The 24274-nt window shown below is 47.5% G+C and overlaps 1 protein-coding gene across 8 annotated transcripts in view; it reads right to left on the reverse strand.

The window, feature by feature from the left end:
- Window positions 1-24274, reverse strand: part of anks1ab (ankyrin repeat and sterile alpha motif domain containing 1Ab) — a 39558-nt gene that overhangs the window by 4046 nt on the left and 11238 nt on the right. For 2 of the 8 annotated variants that reach the window (XM_047332603.1, XM_047332604.1), the window contains exons 3-14: window positions 17815-17930; window positions 12695-12793; window positions 12057-12203; window positions 10166-10273; window positions 8485-8655; window positions 7031-7168; window positions 6871-6942; window positions 5772-5855; window positions 5553-5690; window positions 4013-4189; window positions 1420-1518; window positions 415-512 (exon numbers count right to left, since the gene is read on the reverse strand). In XM_047332603.1, the coding sequence (XP_047188559.1) occupies window positions 415-512; window positions 1420-1518; window positions 4013-4189; window positions 5553-5690; window positions 5772-5855; window positions 6871-6942; window positions 7031-7168; window positions 8485-8655; window positions 10166-10273; window positions 12057-12203; window positions 12695-12793; window positions 17815-17930 (1447 nt within the window). Of the gene's footprint in view, window positions 1-414; window positions 513-1419; window positions 1519-4012; window positions 4190-5552; window positions 5691-5771; window positions 5856-6870; window positions 6943-7030; window positions 7169-8484; window positions 8656-10165; window positions 10274-12056; window positions 12204-12694; window positions 12794-17814; window positions 18466-18673; window positions 19297-24274 lie in introns of those variants that run through there. The other 6 variants (XM_047332605.1, XM_047332608.1, XM_047332611.1 and 3 more) reach the window with 5 other exon arrangements.

Genomic DNA, 24274 nt, shown 5'->3' on the forward strand with positions numbered 1-24274 from the left:
GCCGTCGGGAAGAGGAGGATGAGGAGGAAGAGGCAGTTTGGTTGAGAGAGCAGGGCCACGGTGCAATGAGATCCGTCCGAGATCATCCGGGAGGCTGCCAGGGGGTTTCGGGGGGGGGGGGGGGGCAAGGGAGGGGCCGCGGGAGCGTTTGTCATGGCGGGCAGGAGGTCGGTGAAGGTCGCTGGGCAGGGCAAAGGAGGGTGCAGGGGCAGGCAGCCCTGAGGGGACGCTATACCATCACAGTGAGAAGGCACGGGGCTCGCATGTATGTGTGTGTGTGTGTGTGTGTGTGTGTGTGTGAGATAGGGAGACAAAAGAGAGAAATGAAAAACCGGATGCAGGGTAAGAGGAGTACGAGTGGGGGGCCGAGGGGCAGCTGTGGGGGTCCGGCCTCAGAATATGGTGGTCTCGTACTTGGTGCTGACGGGGCGCCTGTTGGAGTCCCGCTGGTCCAAGAGCCAGGTGGTGCTGCCCAGGGAGTGCATGTCGGCGTCCATCTCCAGGGGGTCAATCTGCCGGGGGGGGGGGGGGGGGGGGGGGGGGGGGGGGGAGGGAGGAGGGACGAGAGGAGGGGCGTGAGACGGGGGCGGCACGTGGAGGCCGTTTTTCGCCACACGGACAAGTCCTCAGCTCACACACGTGCATGTGGATCAGAGGAGCAGTCCAGTGATCACGTCAAAAAATCACAGACAACTCGGGATCATTTTTCGGTCGGCGACATGGATGACGCCTGACGGAAAATCACACTCGGGGCCTGCGTAAGCTGCGGCTGCAAAAAGACCAAAGCTACGACCGTCTGACAAACATTCTGAGTGGCGGCTCAACATGTGGCTATTGTCCGAAGGCGGGCAGCCAATACCCGCCATTCTACATATTATCCTGGTAAACGTACCTAGAGTCACATTTGAAATAGAATTTGAAATAGCTAAACAAAATAAAATGTTACAGTCCCGGCTTGCGGATCACACACCTTCAGTGTCGAGTAGACACAGCGAATGAGGGAGGACCATTAAAAGCATCCAACAAAGACCACTTCAAGCATCTTGTTTATGACCGCTACGGAGTAAAACCCTCACGGGCTCAATTTAGCCAACAGTCCTCATAACGGGAAGGTTAATTACATCAAGAAAACCCCCCCTTTGTCCCGAAAGTGCTTAACCACACAGAGCTTGAACTCACTGCGTCTTAGGAATTTAAGAATGTGAGATGGAGATGGGGAGATGGGGAACGTAAAAGAGATGGGGAGAACGTTTATGGCCGAAGGTATTAACATTCCTACAAGCACGAGGAGACAAAATGCGGTGCACCGCAGCACCGCTCACTATACCAAGGAAAAGAAAAAGAGGGGAGGGGTGTGTAAGCATTAATGTGTGTGTGATGACTGGGGGGTTGAATAGAGGAAAGGAAAAAGAGAAGGACCTGGACTCCAGGGCTAACGGAGTGCAACGGGAGGAAGGAGGGACGGTGGGTGGTACACGTGTGACAGTGACAGCAGCGGCATTCGAGCGGAGGGGCACCCTGGGAGGCAGGAGGACCAAGAAGACAAGAACAAAGACATGTTAAAAAAAAAACGGAGAGAAGAGAGGGAGAGAGCATTTGACGGACACTTTTCATTCATTCGACCAGTTACAGAAGGGGGAAATTATGCAGGGAGATGAATTCTACCTCTTGTAATTAACCTTTTGCTGATTGTCCAACCGTTGCTTAGCAACCGCAACTATAGGCACCGCAGGTTGGTCCAGCATCGGTTGGTTGTGGTTTGCATGCGGCTCCAATGGAGGGGGATGGAAACTTGGAGGGGGCTGTCTTTTTACAACAACCAAAAACACAAGAGCTAAAGTGTGATGAAGGAATTGAACCGGGCGCCCCGCTGCTCCAACGTTAGGTGTAATCGTAAGAATGTCCGGCCTCGGAAGCAGGCGCCCGTCAGCAGGAGGCCTGTCTGCGGTCGAGGACGCGGTACCACGGTGCCAAGAACTTGCGCATTGCGTGTTGTCGCGTCTCCCGGAATTCAAAAGATGGCGGGCAGCGACGCAACATCTCACCAACTTTTCTTTGATTTTTACACTTTTCAAAAGCATTTTTGAAATGCTGCGTTTGGTTTGGTTACTGTCAGGGTTGTGGTGAGGGTTAGGCCGTTGTCGTTGTGCACTACATTTAACATCCAACGACAACTTCTTTCGAAACCCATCAAAACGATGGTTTTTAAAAAAGAACGAGTAGGCACTACAGTTAAAAGAGTCTCTTCATCTACCGCTCGTCTTTCTCTCTTTAATGTCTGCCACTGTCAGGAGGAAAGAGTCCAGAAGAGAGGGTGTCTAATAATGCGTCTATTACGCTGCGTGTACAACCGGCTGCGTTGCGATCTCTTAGCTGGCTTGCGGCCCAAGAAAAGCCACGGCCTCAAGCAGAGCTCCTCACTTCGTGAAGTTGCAGGTTACATTTACATTCACTGTGCAATGTATTCAGTTTTCTAGACACTAAGGAGCGTAAGCTTACATTAGCCGCAGCGTCGGGCTGTTTTTTCGCACTGGTGCAGCACGCTCGAGCAGACCTAGCCAAAGTTACCTGAGATTTACGAGCATGGCATAACCCGTACTTTACTGGTCCTCACATAACAACATTTTCTCTCGTATTGTTGAGGATGAAAACATAGTTTGAAAATAAAAACAAGTATTTAAACTAAGCGGGGTCGTTTTAGAATTAAAAACTTGGAGGAATGATGCTAGGTTTGATTAGCTTTGTCCTGCAGTTACAAGGACAAATGCTAATTGTTGCCTGAGACACGTTAGCTTAACACATGTAAGGTTAAGACTTGTTAGCTTTAGGCTTGTTAGCTAACGTTAGCTTAATTAGCAAGTGAGCTACGGCTGATAGATTGGTCATTCCAGCTGGCAAAACTGACGTCTACTCATTGATTTAAAAGGAGGAAATCTGCTAATAGTACCACGCTAAACTGCATTTGAACAAAACCGAGCGAGAGTTCGAAGTTTGACGGTAACTTTAAGCGAGGCCGCGTTGGGGTTGGCGAACTGTCCATCAATTCAGAACATTTTAAAATATAATTTTCTGTTTAAACAAGTCGATTTCGTAGCAATTCGGCAAAGCAAATAATCAGCATCAAAACAAATTGCAGCGGATACGAGTTTTCTCTAAAAACTTAGAGAAACTGCATTAGATCAAAAAAGAGCGATGATTCAAATCTTGACAGTAAATTTAACGCGTTAGGTTTAGCAGACAGTCTAAATTATGAAAGACATTCGCCAAAGCAAATAATCAGCATCAAAAACCGATCGCAGCGGATAAGAGCCCCCCTCCCCTCGTCTCATCCAAAGGCGTAACCCCCAGTCACACTCAATATGCAGCCCCGTGATTGCTCCATATATTATCCTCCGAGCCGAGGCAGTAAAACAAAGTGATTTGTGTCTCCGAACGAGCATGCGGTCCCGCGGCCGTGCGCGTCCCCGGCTGCGCGGCCCTCTCAGGTGACAGTGATCACTGAATGCTCATTATACGCAGCCCAGAGAGGTCAATGCATCAGCGCGCGGCTCAGGCTGTACGACGGGAACATTTGCGCAACGCACTCAATCAACGGCGAGGAGGCGGCGGATGGGTTCCAGCCAACCGGGGCTGAGCCCAGCTGAGGACAGTCCCCGAGGAAATCATACGCCGGCCTGTTAGCGACAAATAAAAATATTCATTCATCAGGTTTCCGCATATATGCGCGGTGAGGAAATCTCCGACTCGGGGTTGGACGAGATGGAATTGGCAGCAAATTAATGACTCATCATTTTCTGCCACACACGCACACACTCAGCAATTTTTTTTCTGTGTAGGCGGCCCATTGGGTATTCGCTGGCGGGGGGAAGAAGTCGGTCACGAGGTCCGTGTCATGATGCCGTGTTTGTGCTCTCCCTCTGTCCTTTTCAACAAGTAGAGCAGACTGCAACACATGCACTCACAAAATAACCAATCAAAAAAAATGTTCCTGTGTTTGTAGGGTGGTACTCACTGCTGATCTCCGCATGCTGCTCCACGACTGCGATACGGGACGGCTGGCTTTGGTCTCCACGACCTCCGTGGGCAGAGACGAAGGGGGGACATACTGTCTCGCCCGGGACTGCATCGCCATCTGATAGGCCACCTCGAAAGCCTGTCCCAGTGTCAGGATGATCTCGTAAGTCTGTGTCTGTGTGAATGGAAAAAAAAAAACCCCAAACAGTTTTAAGTCTGCTCACAAATTAGGATAATAAAAAAAAAACTGAAAATCTGACAACTTCCTGCCATTTGAACTGCTGCGGACACACGACAACGTCCTCACAGTGGTTGTCTTCAGGCGTTATGATAGATTTCAACAAAATTCTAATTCTCCTTTGTTTGGATTTTCTGAATGACCTGCAGGTAAAGCTTGTTTTCACAGAGGTGACTGAATTTTTTCGCTTTGAAATAATTACAATTATCACGAGTAAAAATTTAGGCTCGCTTAAGAATCACACGCACACAAAAAGAACATTGCATAGCGCACTTTGTTGCACTTTGTGGGGATAATTTAAATATCCCCTGGCTCGTTGTTGAATATCAAATACATTTTTAAAAGAAAAGCAAAAGCCGACTTACCGTGCGTGAAGTGACAGCGTTAGATATGAATGAGGCTTCAAATTTATGTTTTGGCCTTGTGAAAAACTCATTATATCTCAGTTAACACGTCGCACCACAGTTGGTCCATCTGTCACAGATGACACACTGAAATCAACCTTTTTACGGAAGCAGAGATGCAAAATTACAACATAACCGTTGCCTGTGTATGAAAATGCCACGCACGGCGGGAGTTGAGCTACAATTACACCATGTGACGAGGCAATCAAGAAAAGGATGTCTATCGGATGCTTCATGCTGCGGGATTCCTGACATCTCATGAGGCATACACTTTGTTTTTTTGCTGAACCACTCAATGTTCAATTTACTAAAAACTCAAGTCTTAAGATTATTGTTTTTATTTCATGATTTCTTCGATGGATTTTTATGGAGCCGAATGGTTGTTAGTAAATCATGTTCTATTACATAAAAATACACAAGACAAGGTACTTGTTCAAATAGTAGACTGCATATAAAAACGGACGTAGTCACCGCGTATGGAAAATCGCATTCACGTTGAATTTTCAGCGCTGCCGGACACCGTAAATGGAATCAGCGGTGCGCCACCATAAAGTGTCCCCTGTCGGTCGCTCGGTCGGTTGCGGTTTGCAACTTTACCACCAGATGCCGCCAGAAAATTACATAAAATTTCACTCTGTGGCTTTAAGCCAATGCGGAGGTGCCTTAAGCCTGTAATCTCTAAATCCCCAGCAGAGGGCGACTCGCTGGTTGCAAAAAGTGTTTCCGTCCATTTCAAATAGAATTAAAAAAAGACGATAAGGCACCGTCGCGCGGATACGGCGTGACTGACAGCTGGTTCGGTCCAAACCAACGGGTGACGTCACGGTGGGTTTTCCACTTGTTTAAGACCAATGTTTCATATATGTGTTCATATAGTGTAGAACAGTTTTACTCACCACCTCCACCGTGCTGAAGACGTGACAGAAGTGGTGGCCGCTCTTCAGATCCTTGGTAATGTAAGCAAAAGTGCAGAGGTCGTCTGGGTCTTGGGCAGCGCACGAGATGTTCCTGATCTCGTGCTCTGCAACTATGCTCTGACGGGAAGAGAGGGGAAGTTAAGTGGAGCGACAGATCAATAAACAGAGACACACACACAAACAACACTTTCCCATTACCTTTGTGGCTGCATCAATGAACTTGACACCTCTGTAGGTGATGGACAGGATGACAACTGGACCCTTTCTTGAGTCTTTTGATTTCTGCAGTGGACACAATAAATAAAAAGAGTGAGGAGGTGCCTGTATTGCAACAGACACACATGGTTCATGCTCTTCATAGGTGATTGTGAATGTTTTACTTTTTTTATGAAAGCCCCCCTCCACTCAAAAAAAAGTTTTTCTTCTGTTTCTGTCCTCTAAAATATCTGACAATGACAAAAGGGACTAAGACCTGAGCAAATTTAGTTTTTTTCACATTCCTCTCCTGGAGGAGAGTGTCGCTTCTCTGCAAATTGAAATTCAAACAAACCCTGGGCAAAGCTAGATTTGGTACGTCACAAATACAGAAAACCAATCGCTGTTGAATAAGCAAAGAAACCGGAACCCTCCAGTTCCCGCAGAGGCAGCGCGTCCACCAGAGGACGGCAGGTGTGTCCGCAGACAGTTAGCGTTAGCAGTTAGCATCCACCAGAGGACGGCAGGTGTGTCCACAGACAGTTAGCGTTAGCAGTTAGCATCCACGAGAGGACGGAAGGTGTGTCTGCCGACAGTTAGCGTTAGCAGTTAGCATCCACGATAGGACGGCAGGTGTGTCCGCAGACAGTTAGCGTTAGCAGTTAGCATCATGAGAGGACGGCAGGTGTGTCCGCAGACATTTAGCTTTAGCATTAGCAGTTCGTGAAAGTTTTATGGCTGAATCTGGCCGATGTTACCTCCAGCCATCTTGTTTTTGTACATTCTTCCACCGGTCAACTTAGCGCGAGCAGCTTTGGTGGGCGGGGCCTGTGTTATTTGCATATCATGAATATTCATAGTCTCAGAATTCCTCAATGAGGGAGAGAGAGTGGATGGTTTCCAGCCCCATTTCAGAGGGTATTTCAAAACTCCTTTTTGGGTAAACAATGTTAAACAAAATATTAGCCGTAGCAGATCATTTTTTATATACTTAAAAACATGACTGGAGGGGGTCTTTAACACTCATCAGCAGTCATTCAATGATTAGTAGAAATAAAAACAGAAGAAACAGAGATTCTTAATTGTTTTCCGTAATATTCACCCTTATTTTGGCGCAGGCATCTTGTGTGGACTCAATCCCTCGTAGATCCCTGATAATCATCGATCCTAGGTACTAGGGAGTAAGAAATAAAGCTTATTTAGCATATTCTGCCGCCGACATTGTAAATGGTGAAATGCGAAGAGGGTAAGACGAGACTCACAGTGGCCTCGTACCCGCAGGAGTCCATGATGAGTTTCTCAGGCTGGTGATGCCAGGCGGACACCGTGGCGTAGGTAGCAGATTGGCTCGGTGGCCGGAGGTTCAAGCGAGAGTCTTTGTGTCGCTCGCTCTGTCTGTCCTGCAGAGATGTATAAAAATCAAAATTATTCTGAACGACAGACGAAAGATCTCTTCGTTTCAGGACAAATGTCCCGTCATTTTCCCAGAGTCCGTGTCTGAAAACAGCTTCAGATGAGCTGAAATAGGAAGGCGACCTCTGACAGCTGTACATTAGCAACTGACGCCTGCCTGGTCAGCACTTTAATATGAGTAATTTATTTTTTATCTGCTGGTGCTATCATAAATATTCATGCCCTGGGTGAGGCCTTGAGGTCAACCTAAACTGTGCTCAGCTCCTCCATAAATCACTTGTCAGGATAAAATATGATTACAATAATTAAAAAAAAGAGGTAAGTATTGATTTGACATATCATGGGCTCTTGGCAGTGCACAACGGGGTTAAAAAAAACATTTCCCTTGTAGATGCTCCTCTGTATTTTCTCTTCGGTGAATGAGGAACCAGGAACATCCAGCGCGACTGTTTGTGTATTTGACCTTTTTGCGAATGGTAAAATTTGATCACTGGCGTTACTCTGAGTTCATTTGCTTAAAGAAGAGCTGAATCACTATCAGTGACAGAAGATTGGATTGGGCTTTGAATATAAATACATTCTTTTAAAAATTCTCAAATTAAGGGCTGTTCTGGATTTCACTCCGAGGTAAAAACCACTGGGTGTAGATGAATAGCTCAGCGCGTCTAGTGAAGGTAATTTAACTGATAAAATAATAATAAAACACCATCACGCTTGGATTATTACTAAATTATATTCATCCAAAAAAATGATTCTTCTTTCTTTTTGTAATCAAAGACTAAAAAGTCCTAAATAATTAATGCTTGGAGGGATTTGTCTGATGCAATGCAAGCGTAATATATGTTATATCGCATTTATTCTCCATACTGTGCTGTATCTTAATTTTGAAATAAGCATCTTGTGAATTAAATTGATCCATATAAAGCAGGCCTAATGGCGGGGTCGCTAAGCTAACAGACTAAACATCAGAACAGAATGTCTAAAGAAAATGTCATAGAAAGTAATAGAGGCAACACTGTTAGACTTTATAATATTAGTGTCACTTCTTTAAAAAGTAATAATAGTTTTTTGAGTCATAAAAACGTTTTCTGGAGAATTCATTGATAAATTGCCTGAGCTCATTGATTTCCAGCACTGACCACAATTATCGAATCCATCCTCAAATATTGAGACGCTTTCAGACACGCACTGAAGTCCGGACATTTTCCTGAACGCTTCCGGAGGAGTCGCAAATGAGAATCCGGCCAGGAAGTGTCCCGAGTGAGCCCGCGTGAGGAAAAACCAAAAAAAACAAGGAACTCACTACAGAGCGCGGCCTCTCGCTGTAAGACCGCAGAGAGGTGCTGCAGTCCTGGTCGGCCCCTCTCCGCCTCCGGTCCGACTCGGTCAGCGGCAGGAGCATGTCCATGGAGCGACTGGTGTAGGGGTCCATCTGACTGAGGGGCGATGTGGTCTGGGACAGGAGGTCATGAAACTGCCACACACACACACACACACACACACACACAGCTCAGATGAATGGTTTGACAGCGCCGTCTACACGGGCCGGTTTTTCCCTGATCTGCATCCGAAGCTTAATCCTCGACAAAGGGCCTCTTCCTCGGAGATTCTCTCTCCTTTTCAGCCCAGTTTTAATCTGCCTGGGAAATCAGCCCACAGTATTTAGCCGTCTTGCGCATAATGATATTGAAGAATCTCATTTCCAAAATTAGATATCCGCCGCAGAGAGAAGAGGATCCATTTTCCCACAGAAATGACGTCGGCATAGGGAAAAACGCATTGTCGCGTGTATCCACAGATCTGTTTTGATTGTCGCTTTTTTTCAATAAGAAAAAGCATCGTCGATCTCTATTTGCATATTGGGCACTTTGAGAACGATATTTTCTGAACCCCTTTTGACAGATTTGTTTTTAAAGTGAAAAATATGTCGTACAACGCCATCGCTGGCTAATTGGGCGTCTTGAGCACAACCAAATTAGCTCTGACAGTTTGTTTCTGCACTTTAATGGAGAAATAGTAGCACCAACACTGCTGCAGTTGAATTCTCTCTCTCGCACACACACACACACACACACACACACACAGACACACACATACACGCGTGCACACTGAAATGCTCCAGATAAAATCGTGCTTCTTTGATCCTGATGTCTTTTTGTGCACTTGTAGAAGAGTAGATATCAAATCAGTGTCCTCCAGTGAACAGGTTCAACTGTTTTGCGATCTGATCTCACGGTAAAAACCAAAGTAGGAAAACTGTCATCAGCTGTATAAAGCAAGGATGTCTAAAAATACCATTAATTAATAATTTGAACACATCCTAAATGGATGGATTCAAGGCTGCAACTTGTGATTGTTTTCATTATTGATAGTTTATTCAGCTATAAGTTAACAATTCACAATAATTGATAACTTTATAAGTTGAAAAAACATAATTCATTTGTGTGTTATCAACTGAGGTTATTTTCTTAAGTTGTTTTTTAAAGTTTCAGTGTATATACTGTAATATGAGCAAAAAGTTGAAAAGGCCACAGGTTGTCTCGTTGGATGCTTTGTTTTTGTCCCAAACCCAAATTTTTCTTGTTTATTGTTGTATATGACAAAAAACCCCATAAAATCCTGACATCTGAGAAGCTGGACCCAGAGAAGGTTTGTCATATTTTCAAGAAAAAAAAGAACTAAAACCATTATTCTATTATCAAGATAGATCAATTGAGTGACTAATTGTTGCAGCTCTAGATTGGATAAGCAATTTAAAAAAAACAACCTATTTATTTAAGTTCTGCATCTGGACTTTACAACGTCAAGATTTTGCTGAAATCACATTCCAATGAATTATGTCACATTACTGCCAACAACCGGCCAGTAATAAAACACTGAAGACTTGAGGCAAATGAAAGTAAAGACTTAAAAAAAAAAGAGGAGCTACTGTTAAAGATCACCAACAATTTTGGAACTGTACTAATTTACGTCAGCAGTCTCACCATAATCGGGGACAAACGACGGGACTTGGACGGAGCTTCCTCGTACGGTCTCTCTGCTAGAGAGGCAATGATCCTCTTCCTGTGGCCCAGGGCACCGATCTTAATAACCTGGAGGGGACATGAAGCAAGACGTCACTCCTCTGCATCATGACGTCCATATATCATACACAAGACTTGATCTCTTATCCAAGCCAATAAGAGATATGTCCACATATTACGCCGAACGCAGAGCTGGTAGCACGCTCTCCTCGCTGGCAGGCGTCCACCGGTCCAACGGAATGACTCTTGTCAATAATTCAGTCTCAATCTGTTTGGCCATAAGCTTGAGGTACGGCGACGTCTCCGTCCCGGGACACACTCTATAATTCACCATCCATTTTTCTTTTTTGGTGGACAAATGACGCACGACGAACTTGGTGATTTATAGGATGATATAACAGGTCAAATTCATATAAGCAATTGGTTTGCAGATAACTAAAGGGAAAGGCTATTTAATATGTTTTTTTTGATTTACAGTATTTCAACACTGCAAGCGTCTCCTGCCTCACACTGATCCGCGGTATCCGTCTCTAAACCTTGTACAGGTGCCTCTTCAACACGGTGTGGCTGAGATTCTCATAGAAAGAAAAAAAACAAAAAAACATTAGTTCATTTCATGCAGGGAAAATTCATTATCTCAATACTGTACATTTGCATAATTGGCTATTAACGTCCGTACTCATCCAGTGCAGGTGGATGTCGAGTGATTAGCGTTATACACTTGCAATTACCTTTGCCGCTAGAAGAAATGATTCCATCAGCGGCTCATATGCTTCTTTGTCTGAGGTCGCGTCGATTATTTATGCAGCAGAGACTCGAAGGCACGAGAAGCAACCGGTCTGCGCCTTGCGTAGACCAGTGTGTGCTCGAGTTGTGCGAAGTAAGACGATTTTAAATTGGAATAAAGAGCCTTGGGATTGTACGGGGACATAAAAACCAGCTCGTAGATCATCTCGGCGCCCGATGTTATTTGCCGTGAGATGCTGAGGAGGGTGTAGGAAGTGTAATAGGCCAAAGTGAGTCCTGCCAAGATTCCTCGCCGCAGGCAGTTCTGCTGCACACTGGAGCGAACGTGTGCTGCGCTCACACCCGTCTCTCTGCACCGCATCGCAGTCTGCTGGACACCATCCCTCAAACCACTGCATACGCAGTTCTTGTGCGTTTGGCTACGGTTAACATTCAAAAGAAACCGGGAGGATAGCTGAGAAGTTGAGACGGTGGTGTGATGTCGTGCTTTTAACTTTGTTTCTTAGTACCACAGATTCAGTTTGTAATACCCAATGGGATTAATAAAAAACATGCAAAAGGTCTGGCTGTCAACAATCTCAGCTCACGACGGTTGTCTACTTGACAATGACATCGCGACGATTTCAACCACAGTTTGATTTCTACGTATAATATTCATATGAATCATTTTAAGAAGCCAGATTGGTAAGAAGAAAAAAAACTGTATTTCACAAGAGATTAAAGTCTAGAGAAAAGTCAAGGGGGAAAATGTATCATAAGGTTAATAAATAAAATAATAATAATGAAATTCATCTTTGCTGTCCTGCTCTCTACAAACAGACAAACCAACTCCTTCACACGTGTTCAACCCTGATACGTCAATTCAAAACTCTCATTTCTGAATGTTATTTTCCATAATGATTAAATCAAATGACATATTTCCCCTGTAATCACCCCACAACATCGAAGTGCCTCTCAACCCCGAACACGAATCCGTACGGCCAGAGCCGGCATGTCGGAACACGAGACTCGAGGGGTAATCTGCAAGGACCCAGATTTAAAAAAAATAAAAACAAAAAATAAAAAAAGGGTAATGGATGAGTGAGGCGAGTCATTGCTTCCTTACGTTGACGATCTCCAGCTCCCACAGGTTCTTCACGCACTCCAGCGTGCGGTAGCCGCTTGAGAGGAAGTTGGGCAGATATTCGTGCAGGCCGAGGCCGTCCAGCCAAGAGGCGAGGGACGTGCTGCCGTCGCAGCCCAGCGCCTTCACCTGGGAGGGCAGCGGGGGGGCACAGGTAAGAGAGCGAGGACTGCAACTATTAACACTGACTCGAGTAGGAAATGGAAGGAAAAAAAACATTCTCGTTTCCCACTTGTAGTCATAAACCTACGTCACCTGCCACAGGCGGGGTGGCACAGTGGTCAGCACGTAGCCTCCCCTTTTTGTTCAGCTTCAGCCCAGGTGCCAACTTTCCATTTACAGTTCAAGTTATTGTCCCATTCTCCAGTGTGAAGGTACAATTGTTTACAGCTCATCTTATTGCCTTTGCTGGCTTGTTTGCCTCTAAATCTATCCTGAGTCCATGACAGGGGTTTTTTTTTCAACGTAAAACTTCAATGAACCGCTGGTCCAGCTGTACATGTGGCATTCCACCCTCCAAAAAGAACATTTACTCCCTTTTTGATGATGACGATGATGACGATGATGATGATGATGATAATGTGACTGTCTCCGAGACACAGTGCCGAGGGTTTACGAACCTTGGGCAAGCTGCGCGCCGCGTGGAGGATTTTCTTTCTGTGTCCCGGGTCGGTGATCCCAAAGTCTCGGAGGTCCTGGTCCTCCATCACGTTACTTCCCTGCACGCGAGCAAAGACGAGAGACAGGTACAAATAAACACATTCGCACACGAGCGCACACACACCGAACACACACACACACACACACACGTGCACAGACGCCATGTGGACATACAGCACAAACAGCACAGTGCGAGATAATGCATCAGTTAGTTATTACACCGTATATCTCACTCACACGGTATATTCACATATAAAAGACACTATGCTGACAAATAGCTATAAGATCATAGTTCAATATGTGTATCATGACAGGGTGCACACACACACACACACACACACACACAGAATGTATGCACATCTCTGACACAGGCAGGGAAGAGCCGAGTGGGAGGACAATGAAGTCAAATAAATTGTCCATGCCAAGAGCAATCAATCTGATCTGGTGCGACTCAAAGAGAACAAAGCCTTCATAACCGCAGCAGCTTTCCACACGGTCGCTACGCTGCCGCGTTTCATTGAAGGGAACTAAACAGTCCAAGAAGGAGCCAAAACCCCCCTCCCCCCCCCCCCCCCCCCCCCCCCCCGCCCCCATAAAATTCACTGCAGTTTGTAACGAACGATTCCTCAATTTAGGAAACAGTGAACAATGATCATATTCGACATCCTGCAGATTCTTGTCTGCTTCGTGTAGCTGCCCGTGTTCAGCCCCCCCCCCCACCCGGTTGCTTTGTCATCGTAGTCAAGTTTACAGGCGCGCGAGTAAAGACACAAGGAGGAACCTTGAAAATGTGGAGCTAAGCGTTTTCTCCCCTGGTGGAGGGGCTGCAGATTAATTCTTTCTGGCCGAGAATGTTAAAATGTGCTGTATAGTCTCTGCTCATGCAGTCTGCTCTCACCCGATTGGCTCCAGAGCACAATGCAGCAGTGTTCGCGGGGCCTGTATCAGGGCGCAGTCGGGAGATTACTCATTGATCACCAGAATAAAAGGTCAAAATGAAGCAGGGAGCGACCGAAATAGATCCCCCCCCCCCCCCCAGACACTTTTATTAACGCACTTTGAAGTTTAGACGACGCCTCGGGACACTCGGCAAACTTATTATTTCATGCTGCATTTGAAACATGTGAGGGGAAATATATGGTTGGAGTTCGTACATAGCTTATGAGCCACGGCAGTTTGATTTAATGTGACACGACTCGCGGATGCAGACATGGTGGGAGTCCTTCGTCCCACTAAATGCACTCAGTTAATGCAACAGTGACTTAGAAAATCGCTCTGCAGCCCCACAGAGGAGTTGTTTAGAAAAATCTAATTTTGTCTCGGCTTCAAGACCCAGCAGCCGTAACAGTAATCTGGCGAGAGGCCAAAGAAAGATACTCATTTCATGTGTCACAATATCTATGTTCACTACCACATTATAACGTTTGGGAAAAAGGGGCGGCTGCCGAATGTGATGCATTATGAACGCAGGAGAGATGTAAATGCACGATGGAGCATTTCCAAGATGTTTCGCGGCAAACAGTTTGGCTCATTGCCACACCAGTGTGGTCGTCAGAGCAACAACGCATAAAGCTAAAAAAAAAAAGAAGATATTTGGGACTGTAAATGAAATGCATGGGCGTGAAGGCCGAGAGTACGGAGGCCGCCGCCGCCGCCGCGCGCCCCCCAAATTCTGGCAGCATGAAAGAAGAAGCACGAAACGATAATCATCGTGTAAAAATGATGAGAATGGGCGCACAGCTGTTCATAATTCATGATCCCTCAAAAGCTGCATCTCAGGGCGCTCGTCGCATGCGGAGAGCCCTGCCGGCTCGTGCGAGAGTGGCTGCTCTCTGGCGCCCGGGAGGCGTGGCCACGGAAAACTTTCCCAGGCGGCACCGCAGATCTTCGGCTGTGACAGCGGAGGTTTCGTAGATACAGTACGACTCGCGGCGCCACCGCAGAATCTTTGAGGATCGTGGAAGGTTTCTTTTTCATCCTCCCTCTGCAAGAGGTTCTGCTTTGGGTTCACTCTGATCTTGCCTTTGAATGCAGTGAGGCTCACAGACATGGCGCCGTATTATTACACGACTGCATTCGAACATGACACTGAGCTGACAACCAGCCACTGTGTACACTGTGTGCAAGTGTACTGTGGAAAGTTCTGATGCTCAAGTTGGGTCAGATTGATCACATCTGAAGCAAGTCTGGCAGAAATCGAAAAGGGCACAATATTAAACATTCACAATGTCTGGGCCCGACTCCTCTGACCTTTCCATTGTTTGCAGCCTCCGCATCCTTGTAAATATCCGTGGGTAATTTGCCCCGCGAAGCTAACGATTTATCTCCCTGATCCGTCAAGTCCAGCTGACACATTAGCCGTGGCACGAGAATGCACATCAGAATGCCTAATGACCCGTCGTCCTCATCACGCTCTTACAGTAGGATCTTCCAAGTCAACTGTGCCGACAAGACGGCTGATTTGCTTATCTACGGTTAGATAACTACACACAAGTGTTGGGCAATACAACGACACGTATATAAAAATGACATAATACAAATGTATCAGCCAGTAAACAATGCTGTGCCCTATGAGGCAAATTGTGAATATGGGATATAAAAAATTAAATATGATTGACTAAGATTTTGAGATTCAAACTTATAGAATGGAGAAAAAAATCTATTTATCTAGTCAATTAATAGATATGTCATCATTCTGTATGCAAACATTTTATTTGGTATTTATTTCATTTTATATTTTTTGTGAGTATGTGTCTTCTCTTTCCTTTTTTTGTAAATGTAATACCAAAAGAAACATTTTGTAATTTAGTTGTGTCTTTTACAAAGGGATCGCACAAATGTTCCCCAAAAAAAGGAAAAGCATTGAAGGGGACGATGCATACCCTGCATATATAGGCTACTATATATACACCATCTATGCTATATTTGTTCCACCATAGTTTCATAATGATAGTAGTATAACTAACTCAGTGTTTTGAGACATTGCTATATTGTAGAGCTGTGTGCAGTGCTCTATTCTCCCCCTCGCTCTCTCTCTCTTAAAAACACACACAAAAACACACTGACAATCGGCACAGAACACACACACACACATGCGCACAACACACACACACACACACAGCAGGACTTTTCATAATTTAATAAAGTACCATTTTGTTGCAACATAAACTTTCTTGATTAGTGAAACAGCAGCGTTTTCATTCTTCTCTTCTCTCTCTCTCTCTCTCTCTCTCTCTCTCTCTCTCTCTCTCTCTATATATATATATATATATATATATATATATGTATTTGTTGCCTATTATTAGCATATGTGCAGTTGGCTAACATCTGCTGACGTATCTGCCTGGATCTGTCTAGCTCTAATCCATATTGCAGACCCATACTGTAGACCTTTAATTATGACTCTATCTTATGACTCCATATCATACTCCTTTATGCTCGGTGCCACCTCATAACCAAATAAAAATCAGCGTCTAATGTTTTTATGTGTTTTCTGACATGAACTGAAGTCGGGACATTCGGTCAGCCCCCTGAAATAGTAAAATTTCTGGAATATGTCCGAATACAGCATGAAAATCCCCAGGAGATTCACAGCGAGCTAGTTCACGTGTTGGCGACGTTCGCGCTGCCTTTTCCGCAGCAGAGTTGCCGCCGTGTCCTGCCTCTTGCATGTTCTACCCAGATTCCTCATGGAAATGATCCTGTTAGTGTGAACGCATCGGCTCACTCTCCAGCTGCGTTCATCATGCGTGAACCGCAAAAACTCTGGAGAATGTCCGGCCCCGAGGTTTTCTGGAGTTCAAGTCTGAAAACAGCCTGAGTACAGGAGGGACCACATGTTGAAAAGGACTTCCATTATGTTGTGATCTCATCTTTTCTTGTCAGATCAGAAACCAGCTCGCCTCAACTGAACCACTCTGCGAGGAACGACCACCTTCCCTCTGAGCTCGCTGCTCTCACTTTAGCTGCGCTCAGCTGTGACAAACCGATGACACGTACAGCTCATAGTGCTGTCGTCTGACAGATGTCCGAGTGCACCCTTTGGGGCTGGCTATTAACAGCGTACAGCGCATGTTTTGCAGGGTAACACATCCGTGAGATTGGAAACATAACGTTGTTTTCGACAATCACCGCCGAGCGCTGTATCAACTTTCCTTGCAATGTTCTTTTTTTCGGGGGGGAAACTTGATAAGGCTTTTAGTCACACTGCAGCTAGATGAATTCATCAATATGTCATCTGACGGAGGAGATTTAAAGAAATGCAAAACATTCGTGCAAACTGTGACTTCCAGACACATGTAAATCTCCTGATCTTCTTCTTTCAGCCGTCGAATTACAGTTGACAAATCAGGTGGGTTTTGATAATTTACTTGCTTGCCAAATAATGAATCTGCAACCAAAATAAATGTCTGCATGCCAACGTGTAATCAGGATCTAACACAGTGATTACACAGCACACATATACAGTATAATATCAGAGCATGCTGCTGCAGTGTAATCACTGTGCGGTTTGTGCAAGGTTGTCTCAGAAGCACCGCAAGCAGAGCAAAGGAGATTAAGTGCGATGTGGTGAGCGACCGTGCAAAGTGTATTCATGAAAGATTTACAGTGTGTTTAGGTTAAGGATTTGTTTGTGCAGGGTTAGCGTAAGGTACAGTGGCTGTAGAGCGGAGGATTCAGTGTAAGGGGAGAGGGCGACTGCAAAAATGTGTACAGTAAAGGAGACGGCGTGGTTGGCAATGCTGGGGGAAAAGATAATGGGTTTTAGTCGTCATTTGTCTTGCCATTGGTGACAGCCCATGTTCTTTAAAGGGATTCAGTGAGGGGGGGACATAAATCTCAGCAGGGTCATGCATCGCACTGAGGTGCAGAGGAGTTATGGAGGGGAGAGGGGGAAGGGGGAAGGGGGAAGGAAGCGAAGGGGTGAGTGTGAAAGTGAGGAGGGGAGGGGAGGGGAGGCGCTGAGCGGTGGTGACATGAGAAGAGAAATGCCGCTCCGCTGACGGGGGCACGGACAGCGGGAGTGATGCCGAGTGGAGCCGACCCCCCGGCGGGGGATGACGCGCCGCAGGTGACTCACCATGAATCGCAGGTCGTCAAAGCCATTGAGCAGGAACTTGCTCTCGTACTGCGGCAGCCCCACGTGCTCCAGCCACTCTCCCACCGGCTGGTCCAGGGCTCTGCCGCAGGCCCCATCTGCCGAGAGAGGGAAGCGCTTCAGCAGTGAGAAGCCGTTCAGCCGGTAGCAGCGGCACTCGGAGGACGACACATGGCATTGCCACATCATCCTCGGCCAGCAGAGGCAGAGCCGAGTGCAGCAGCACCAGGCGGGGCGGGGGGGAGACAGGGTCCAGGCCGGGGGCGAGGGGGCTCCCACGGTACAGGCGGGGGCCCGGCTAAAACTCAAACACAGGACGGAGGACGGGACAGTGCTCGCGGGCCCAGCTCAAGCCCTGCAGGGGGACACGGGGGGGGGGACGGGACTGACTAGGCTAACACACACCCACACTGGTGCTACTGGGACTGACTGGAGAATGTCAGGCGAAGGGTGGAGGTAGTGCAGGGGAAGTTGTGTTGTTGGACCGAGCCACTACGGCATCTTCCAACACACGGGGTTCACTAACAATTCCTTCAGTGAGCAGAGGAGCGGGTGTAGAAAACAAGTGCCTAGCCCGTCCGGACACATAACAGTACAGAGCAGTCAGGAGACTATGTGGGCAACATGTTCAGGCTGAGGGGAAAATGGAAATCATGTATCACTCAATAAGACAGTTTGAACACATCACACATTATATATATATATATTTTTTTTGTTGTTGTTGCTAAAACTATCCCCGTCGTCTTCCTAAAACCAGATAAACGTTACTCCATCAGGGTGCAACACAGAAATATTCAGTTCCCCCAAAAAATTTAGAATTGTCAGGGTTTTCACCACATACTTGTAAAGCTCTGGCTGAGTCCCATGGCTTCATTGGTCAACCTCTCTGAGAAATCAACACCAGCGGCTCATACAATGAAGGTAGCAGCATTTCTAAAGTCCTGTCGAGGTACTGGTGGTGTTTTTTATTTCCTCTCTTTTTGGATCAAGGAAAAAAAAAACGAGAAAAAAAAACCCCACATTTCTTTTAAAACATGTTTTTCTTCTTCTTCTTCTTCTTTTTCTCGCGTGTGTCACTCCAGAGCCACGCGGGGCACAGTCAGGGAGACATGTTGTACATCCTGCATCGAGAAGACGCGTCGGCCCTCAGGGAGAATTTTCCACAGTGCGCTGATTCCAAACTCCCCGGTTCATGATCAAATCCAAGTTTAGATTCCTCGCCGATGATGCTCCGCGGGAGGCTGCCTGGCGGGAGGCTCGTCGTCCCTGCCGCCGGCCAGCATCCACACTCGTCCGCAGGCTGCTGGCTGAGGACGTGCTGCCTCTCATCCCCTCGGAGCGGCGAAGAAATCCGGCATCACATCCGCCAGACGGCAGGTGAGAGCCTCGACTCCGGAGTGAGGATCAGTGCTGGGACCACAGTGCGGCTTGAGCTGGAGCGACCACCCCACCCCCCCCCACCACCCCCCCACCCCCCCACCCCCCACCCCAAGCCCCCCTTCCCACCACCCAACCCCCTCCGCTCACGCCCCGGCCCACCGGGTTCTTCTCCTCGCTGGGTACGGCGAGCAGCCTCTGTGCTCAGGGCAGAGGTTTGCTGCATCCCCTGCCCGTCTGAGAGATGCAGGCAAGTGCAGACGCGGTCGCTGCGGCTGCTCCCGGCTCTCGCACGCCTCCCCCGTCCCCGCTCACAGGGGCAATGACGTCCCGGCGTCCGGCTGCAGGAGACCACCACCACAGATCTGATCTCAGCCTCAGAACACCGCTGCCGCGTCCTTCCCACGGCCACGACAGCCAACAGACTCAGTGATCAGCCCCCCCCCAACAGCCTCCCTCCTTCTCATCTGAGCAAATCCCTCAAGCTCTTCTTTTCAACTCCCCCCCCCCCCAACCCCTCCTCGCTCTCTCGTCTCTCTCTCGTCTCTCTCTCTGCTTTCTTTCTCCTCTCCCTCTCGATCTCACAGCCCTGCTCCCATACTGTGTGATCGCACTGCAGGGCTGCCGTATGCTGCCTGACGAAGTGGGGTGCTGCTCCACGTAACCAGCCTCTCCCTCTCCCCTCACTCTCCCACTATCTCGGCTCCCCTCCCTCTGCCCCCCCCCTCATTCTGTCAAACATATACAGACAGATGCAAACACACTCTCTCCTCCTCATCATCTCCAGCTCGTGTACAAATGCACTCAGGCTCGTTTGTCTCTGTCTGTCTCCAGTCCCCCAGTCCCCCCCCCCCTCCCCCCCAACCCCCTCCTTGATTGGGAGGGGAGGTGGTGCACTGTTTAGAATTTGCACAGAGGCACTCTGATCTTGGCAGTGCAGATGTAGGACGCCGCACGCCGCCAGAGACGAGAGGAACGAAGCCCTAAACCACACTCCTTCTCCTGCAAAGGAATGACTAGAATGTAAAAAAAAAAGGGAAAAAAAGGGGGGTGGCGGAGGCCTCATCTCTAGGAATGTCAGTTTTTATTTTGAAGGGGCTAAACGTGGGGTATTGAAACACAAAGCCCCTGCTTCTTTCGTTGTTTTTTTTTAGCAGATGGCTTGACTTCATTTACATCTCACTTTGATGATAGATCGAGGGGGGGGGCAGCGTCGATTCAAGTCGGCAGAAGTCTCCATTGCACTCGGGAGAGAAGAGGAGAGGACAGAAGAGAAGAAGGAAGAAGAGAAGAGGAGAGGAGAGAAGAGAGAGGAGAAGAGGAGAGACACACTTTAGGCCCATCTCCATCTCATGCAGTCTTACAGAGCATGACAGAAAAGCGGGGTCTTCCATCATGTACTGTACTTCCAGATGCTCCTGTCACATCGACCACTGTTTAGAGCGCCGCAGAGGCCACTTCCCCGGGATAGAAAAGTGAGGCGATAAAAAGAAAAGAGAACTGCCGTCAGTCTTCACACCTATAGCGGAGGCCGCTCGCTGCGCGTTACCCGGGTTGTGCTGCAGGCGGAGCGTGGTTATATGCAGACTTTTTCGACCTGCTCGCCATCACCTCGCACACATTCAGCCAGCCACGGTGGAGGCGGTCGGGGGGGCCCGCGGCGAGGCGAAGAGGTGCCGACAGAGGGAGGCAAAGCGAGGTGGGCTATCGATCGAAAACCGCCTCCCTAATTGGCCGCCTGCACCAGCGTTGCTCTGCAGGTGCTAACGATCGGAGGGGGGGGAGAAAGGTCAGGTCAGGCCTCCGTGACCCGCCAGTCAATCCACGAGGACCAGTGCTCATCATTCGCTGTCAGATTTGCCTCCGACCGAGGAGAAGAGTGATGGACAGAGGAAGTTAGAGGGAGAGGGAGACAGATAAGAGACAGAAGAAGACTAACAGAGGAGGAGGCGGTGAAGCACACGGGGCGAGATGAAGTTCACCATCTTATCTCCAGGAAGTATAAGGAGGATAGAAGCGGACTAATTATGATTAACTACAAGATCCCTCCTCCTCCTCCTCTTGCTGCCGCTGCCGCTTCTCTCTTTCCTCCTGAGCCCTCGCACCAAAGTCGGCCCCTCACGCCACGATATCCAGACAAGGAAGCGCTCAACATAAAATACCAGCCACCTCATCCAATTACCTCCATATGCATTCGGGACAGCGAAACCACCCACAGTAGTAGGAGCTAATTACTGACTGACAGGAGTATCCGATGATGCTCCTCCTCCCCGGGGGGGGGGGGGGAACTGGGTCACTATCTTATCCCCCTAGTTAAACAGGCCACGCCGTCGAATCCATCCACGTGGGTTTCTGTACCTTCGGAGCACGGCTAGGGTCTAGACTTAGCTCAGAGGAACAACCTACCTACATGAGGGGAGAGGTGGAAGGTTACGGAAGAGTATTAGGGCCGGGCATAAGAAGAAGAAAAAATTAATTGTTTTAACATTTCAAGAATCATGTCGAAATGTCGATAATGAAATCCAAATGTCGAGATTAAAGTGGAAATAGCCCTAAACGGCCGTGTTGTGGTACCAGTTCAGCTGTCACAAACCTTTCGATTTTTTTATATCATTTCAAGAATAAGGTCGAAATGTGGAGAATAAAGTTAAAATACTACTAAATTGTGACCCGGAAGCACTACTCAGCAGCACCAAACAACAGGATGTGGATGTTCTGTTAGCCAGTTGGCTAAGCTAACGCTAGCTGCTAACCAAGTTGTAAAGTTATAATAATATTATTATTGACAGGCTGAATCTGGAAGAAACGACGCGGTGACAACGGGTGTTTGCGCATGAACGTCGACGTGTGTTCTGACGCGATATAACGTTCAACTGCAAACAACTGTTGATGAATTTTTAAAGAGCCACGCAGTTACCGAAGCTTAGCGTAGCTTCGCTAACGTTAGTTGACGCGGATGTGTGACAGATGAACTGGAACCACGACACGGACGTTCAGGGCTATTTGGACTTTATTCTCGACATTTCAACTTTATTCACGACGTTCCGACTTTAATCTCGACTTTTCGAATTCAATCTCGACATTTCGACTTTATTCTCGACAAATGAATAATAAATAAAAATGTCCCCCCTTTTCTTCTTCTCGTGCCTGGCCCCGATACCCTTCCGTAGAAGGTTGTTGTCTACGATAAAGCCGTGCCTGTTTGTCAGAGCGGGAGAGGAGAAAAAAAGCACTGGTTAGAAAATGAGCGGCAAAGCTGAATTAATTCAGGGAGGAACTGGAGGCGGACTTCCCTCCCTTTTGAAACGTCAATGTGCAGCGGTACACAAACCGAGCCGGTGCCTCGCGTGCGCCGTGAGCCCCCATCTCTCTTTTTTTGAGCTCATTCATTCTCGGCACACAATGGAGTCACCGGCGATGGGCAAACACAGCACAAGCAAACTCATCCTTTGGCAAAATGGCCTTGAAAATTCTTTTTCTATCGTTTGGTTCAGAAACGTGCATCCTAAAGATGAATTCCTTGACTGTGCTTGGCTCCTGATAGGAGAAGGGACAATAAACAAGGGAGAGAGGGAGGCGGGTGGAAGGAAAAGAAAAAGGGGGCCAGAGGAGGAGGTTTTTTTCCCCCAGTTCAGTCACAATGGAACGATAAAGCTCGGATGAAGGGCGACAATTTAGTTTCCCATCCTTTTTTCTTTTGTGATCCCCTCCCTCCCTGCTGATGACTCTGAACACTACCCGTTTGTTTTCCTCTTCTGTTTTCCTCCCCCCCCCCCCGAGGTGCTCATACACAATCTCCGTTCGGATCGGAACAACAGCCGTATGACTCAGCTGAATCTGGGACACCTTCCGTGTGCCGCTCTCCGAACACGGCCTATAAATAGAGCACACACCTGTACGTCACGCGGACAAACAAACACACAAACAACATATCCCCCCCCCCCCCCCCCCCCCCCCCCCCCCCCTTTATGTAACGTGACGTCACCTCAGGTCCTAATTGTTCGGAGAGCCATTCATCTGAGAGCGCTCTGGTGGGCCGGACGTCCAGGGTACAGTCATCGTCAACACCATGGAAACCAGCTTTGCTCATCTGAACTATGTTTTTTGAATGACGACGTTTCAAATTTTGAATATGTATAGATTAGCATGGCGATGATGAGAACGTTGGCATTGTAAAGAGATTCTATTAGTGTGTTCATTCATCTTTTCTCTCCTATTTTAAAAAAGGCCCCCTGAGCCGCATTTTGTTCCTGCACGGCTCCACATGAGTCAAGATTCATTTTTATGACGCTAATAATTAAAATCGAAGGGCTGGCCACTGTTATCTTGACGCCAAAAAGCAAGTCAACTTCTGAATTCAACATTTGAACATGTGAAGACGTCCTGAACATTTGAATCTCCACTCAGCATTTAGTTTAATTGGCTTTGCTTGGGTCAAACTACATTTGTTTGGTCTTTTCCACCACGCATACACTTTGCTGCAACGCACACACTGTCGGCTGTGGGCCTTTCCAACGGGGCTGACTGCAGAGGTGATGTAAGATTCCACATAATTATCTAACAATAATGACACCGCGACACATGCTGCAGTTTTCATTCTCCCGATTCGGATTTGTCCTGTTTTGTGCTCTGTTTCCCGGCGTCGTCGCCTCATCTCCTTTTTTACCGCAGTCCCGCGTTTGACTGCTTTCTGCTCAGCGTCGCGCCGCGAGGCACGCGGCTATGAAAAAAAACTTTATTTGAATAAAGCTCACGCGGTCCCGTGCAGACCCAGAAAAAAAAAAGAAAAAAAGAGGCTGCTGTTACATAACGGCGCGTGATGAACCCTCCTTATGGCGGCGGATGTGATGGAGGTCGGCGTCTGACACTGTCTCACCTCAGGAGTGTTATCTGAAACAAAGGGAGCTCGCGCCAGCTGGCATCTCCCTCTGCACCGCCCGGAGGACTCGCGATGAAGCGCACGTATCAGCTCAGTCCCTACAGAGACTTACGTTAACCTCGAGAACAACAACACGAACCCGTGTGACAGGGAGGGTGATTCTGAACTACAATTTTCCCGCAAAAG

This window comes from Scophthalmus maximus, chromosome 6 (assembly GCF_022379125.1).
Source record: "Scophthalmus maximus strain ysfricsl-2021 chromosome 6, ASM2237912v1, whole genome shotgun sequence".
In the NCBI taxonomy this organism is placed as follows: Eukaryota; Metazoa; Chordata; class Actinopteri; order Pleuronectiformes; family Scophthalmidae; genus Scophthalmus; species Scophthalmus maximus.